The sequence below is a fragment of the Electrophorus electricus genome, chromosome 7 (genome assembly GCF_013358815.1).
Source record: "Electrophorus electricus isolate fEleEle1 chromosome 7, fEleEle1.pri, whole genome shotgun sequence".
NCBI classification, from domain to species: Eukaryota; Metazoa; Chordata; class Actinopteri; order Gymnotiformes; family Gymnotidae; genus Electrophorus; species Electrophorus electricus.
In genome coordinates, this window is record NC_049541.1 from 8419134 (window position 1) to 8423850 (window position 4717).

The window sequence follows — 4717 nt, forward strand, 5'->3', positions numbered from 1 at the left end:
CTCAAAGGTCATAATTAATTTTTGTGGTTTTGTGACAGTGCTGGTATGAACTCTCACTCTATATAAACTAATTCTGAAATAAATCTGCCTAAACTGTTCTGGAGAGTCTGTCTTTCTTATTCTCTTGTTCACACTCACATTATTTTTCTCTCATTGCCTTTCACTTTCATACTTTGTCTTTGTCTCTCTCTCTCTCTCTCTCTCTCTCTCTCTCTCTCTCTCTCTCTCTCTCTCTCTGTTGCTCTCACTCTTCCTCCCCCTCCTTCTCTCTCCCATTTTCTTCTATGGTCCTCAGCCCAGCGACGTGTTCTAGCTGGCCGGCATCAGACACATCATAGCTGGTCTTGTATTTGGCCAGGATCTTCATGAGAGGGCGGAGCTTCAGCCACCACTGCTCCTTAGGGATGCGGTGCCTGCGGAACCAAAAACCATGTGTGAAGCTCCTAAAACAACCTCAAAATGGCTGACAAACTGCACAAATAACTAGCTACACAAACAAAAAAAGTTAAACCAAGTATAAAAGTACAGTTGATAAAAAAATACAAACCAGAATGGAAAATCAACTGAAACATGCCTTAAACAGATAAATGTATAATTACTGACAAATTACACATTTGACTCCAAGAATTTGATGATAAATGTAACCAGTTATGCAAGTAACTATAGGTAAATAGGTATTTGGAGGAATACTCTCAGCTAATTAAGATCTACATCCAACAACCCAACTGTATAAATAACGCTTTTTAGGAATTTTCTGACATGAGATTTAAAGTTGTGTGAAGGATATTTTTCATGGTTCATACAAGATCCAGCCTTTACTATCTTACATGTCAGTTAAACAAGGATTGTTTGATTCTACTTCCCTGCTAGACTGGAAACTCCACCTTTAGAACAGGAAGGTTAAGAAGAAATCTTGCATGTATGGTGTCTTACACAAAGTCTGTCTCGTCTTTTAGTTGTGTCACAGGTTGAAAGACCAGAGCTCTACGACGCATTCCCAGCAGACACGCAGAGTCCTCAGTGTTAGCAAAAACACGACCTAGGCACACGCATACATACACATGGTTACACACAAGCCCACCTGCATACATATATCCTACACAAACACACGTTACACAGCTCTACATATGATTAGACACAAGTCTGCAAATATATCCAAAATGTATGCCTGTCAGTCAAAATTTGGACACACCTTTATTGTTTGTATTATTTTCTGCATTTTAGAAAAACAGTGACGGTATCAAAACAATGAAATAACACATATGAGATATAAAAATTGTCATAGGTTTTATATTCTTTGCATGCTTCTGTTCTCTTTACCAGTTTCTAGGCGTAACCACCATCATGAAGAAATTTTGAAGTCTTGAAAGTCTTGAAGAAATTCTCACATATGTTGAGCACTTATAGGGTGAGAAACTAAAATTCTGAATGAAGACTATTTGTTGAGGGGACAGTTAATATACATTTTTATTTTGTTTATATATTTGTGTGTTTTGTAAATCCATACATAGACTATCAACTTTCACAATCTATATTTGTCTTAGAAACAAATTTAATGCTTTTAAGACTATGAACAATATACATTGTCAGGTGTGTCCAAACCTTGGACTGGTTCTGTAATTTACACTCACACAGGTCTACACAAACACACACACTATTAACACCAACAGATTTCAACAAACAAAAAATTTCACTTGCCAGTATTTATTCAGACAAATCTGATTTACCTTTATCTAATCTCCAGTAGAGCATATGGTAAAAAAGCGAGAAAAACATATTTTTTTTATATGGAGTTATGCATTAGCTAAGACATGCGAGATGGCTCACAACTGCAACTCATCTCTCCCGTCTCATGACTGTTCTTTGTGATGACTTTTCGCACCCTGCCACGTTCATGACCCCTGTGCTTCAGCCTTGAAGGGGAGCATCCCTTTGGCATGAAGCACAAGTTGCTCAGTAACAGTTCCTTCCCCAGTTTTGTCAGTCACTCCTCAAACTGTCACGTTCATTTACAGAAAGCACCACCTGCACTTACCTAGTCAATACTGCAGTTGTGGGATATGTAATGTCTGTAACTGTCAACTATTGCACAAAAGGAGTAACATAAAGGTAAGTACATTATTACTATAATGGAACAACCATAGTATTGGTGCTTTATCGAATACTGTGTTTATCTGTTTTGGAGAAATTGCTCAGCATTTTCCCTGCAAAAGTGTGTGCGTGTTTGGGTGTCTATGTTTGGATGTGTGTGTGTTTACCTTCTACATAGAACTCCTTCAGTTTTTTTGAGATCCACTGCATAGCTTTAGCTGCAATCTTTGTGCCATAGTTCCGGTCAAACGGAGATGGAGCTCCACCCTGAAACACACAAAACATCATGGAATTTTGTATTTAGAGAAACTATAGCAAAAGACTGAAACATTCACTATGACTACACATGCACAGGCCTCGGTGACACAGAGGGAGCTTTGTATTACCTTGTACTATTTACTGCTTTAATATTCAACAATATGTAGTGAATCACAATTCTATGTATATGTGTGCCTTTATAATATATTTTGTATAATAATAATAATTAATAATAATAGTAATAATTGAACATAGAGACATGAATGCATGAATATGAGTGTTTGCATAAGCATGGTTGTGTAACTTCATACTCATGCATTTGCATGAATGAATAATTGAAGGGATGCGTGTGTGTGTGTGTGTGTGTGTGTGTGTGTGAGCAAGAGTTTGCATAAGCATGTGTATACCTGCTGCATGTGTCCTAGGACATTTTTCCTGCAGTCAAACACTCCTTTGCCCTCTTCTGAGTACAGCTGGTAGATGAAGTCTGTAGTGAAATTGTCATTGCAGCACTCGTTTCTGCAAAAAGTAAACACACACACATACACACGTTAATTAATAAATTAAGGATACACAAAATATTGATTGAGTTACTTCCATACAAACACTACTCCATACACAAAGAAACATACACTGCTTCATTCATATACATATGAACCTTTGTGAGTACATAAACCACACACAATCTCAAAATAAGTAAATATGAATAAAGCCACATAAACAACAGAGCTAATGTAAAATGCTTAACTAAAATTCATTAAGGACAAACAACTCAAGGTGAAGTGGGTGGGGTATGTGTGTAGGCATGAGTGTTGGCTACCTGAGCACTAGGCCTCGCTGGATGCTCGTCTTCATCTTCTCTGTCAAATGCTCTACATTGCACTGGAAGATGCAGTTATTAAAAACTCGCATTAACGTCATTCTCTCTCTTCTACGCTCTTTCTCTTCCCCCTCCCATTATCTGTCTATCTCTCCCTCCCTCTCCCTCTCATCCCTCTGTCTCTCTCTCCCCCTCTTACACTCTGCTGTAAACTCCTGAAATAGTCCTCAATGCTAAAAATACTGCCAAGTTAGAAGCACAAAGAGGAGAAGCGGACGGGGGGGCTGCCATTATTTAACCCCAGTAGGGGTGCTCTCGTTCGGTACTGAAAACACACACCCCTCGAGTCATCTCCTTCGCTACTAGATAGCTCACTTGTCTCAACTTCTTTAGTGATGGCCTATTCCAATCAGGAATATAGTCTTAGTATTTGTTTGCTGTAGAACTGTGTGAGAGTTGCGTGTGAGTTCAGAGTGTGTGTGAGCTGGTTTTTGTGGTGAGAACAGCTGCCCTGCTTCTCACACTTTCATTGTAACAGCAACAACACTAATAATAGATTAAAACATTGGAATAATTATGCTGCTCTGTGTGTGCGTGCGCGTGTGCGCATCTAGGTCAGCTCTGACATCCTAATATAGATACAGCTATTTGAGGACATATGATGGATACTTAGGATGTTGTTGGTGTCCAGACACAGGGAGCTAGTTTGTGTGTAGGTGTGTAAGAGAGCCACACAGAAGATCAGCTAACAAGAGTTCTCTATTATCTCTGTCCTCATCTCCATCTCTTTCATACTTTTTACATTTTGAAATCTGTGTTCTTTCCCAAACACCCCCACCCATCTTGCCTGCAGGTCTCGGATATCGAAGGGTTCCTCGTAGATGTAGGCGGCATCAGCTCCGGCTGCCAACGCCCCCACCGTTGCCAAGTAACCACAGTAGCCACCCATGGTCTCGATAATAAACACACGCCTCTTTGTCCCGCTCGCAGACTGCTTTATTCGATCACATGTCTGTTGCATACATGCACACACACCCACACACACACACCAGGTTGACACAGCTCAAAGGTTCATGAGAATGTACATACACAGTTCCTCTCATACACAAACATACACTCAGTGTAGTGTCTTTCAGTTTCAAAAATGTTGTATTTGAATACCTTTTTTTCCTCTACAGCCCTACACAAAAGACTATGCAGTCATCTCATGTGAGGACTCTGTTAAAAGAAATGCAGCATGTTCACTGTCTTAGCAGTGAACACTCTGCATATGCTTACCACACCCTCACACACAACACTATCACCATCACACACACACACCCCAGAGCTTGAAAGGCACAAACAAGCACAAACAAGTGACAAATCTAAAAATCTAGCTGTTTAACAAAGAGTAGAACAGACATGCAGTGGGGGGGGGGGGGGGGGGGGGGGGGGTCTCGGACCAAATGTTCCCTCATCTGATAAGCAAACAAGAACATTCTGTCCTTCTGCAACATTCTGCAGATCCCCCATGAGGAAACTTTAGCTTTAAGACAAAATATTTTCTTG

General features: G+C 40.0%; 1 protein-coding gene across 2 annotated transcripts in view; it reads right to left on the reverse strand.

Annotated features, from left to right (window-relative positions):
- Window positions 1-205: 205 nt before the first annotated feature.
- The window catches only part of pfkpb (phosphofructokinase, platelet b), an 18825-nt gene continuing 14313 nt past the window's right edge, over window positions 206-4717 (reverse strand). Inside the window, exons 17-23 of one of the 2 annotated variants that reach the window (XM_035528754.1) lie at window positions 4017-4181; window positions 3170-3231; window positions 2757-2868; window positions 2259-2358; window positions 1728-1733; window positions 934-1039; window positions 206-413 (exon numbers count right to left, since the gene is read on the reverse strand). In XM_035528754.1, the coding sequence (XP_035384647.1) occupies window positions 245-413; window positions 934-1039; window positions 1728-1733; window positions 2259-2358; window positions 2757-2868; window positions 3170-3231; window positions 4017-4181 (720 nt within the window). In that variant the 3' untranslated portion in view covers window positions 206-244. The remainder of the gene's footprint in view (window positions 414-933; window positions 1040-1727; window positions 1734-2258; window positions 2359-2756; window positions 2869-3169; window positions 3232-4016; window positions 4182-4717) is intronic. The other variant, XM_027032062.2, reaches the window with a different exon arrangement.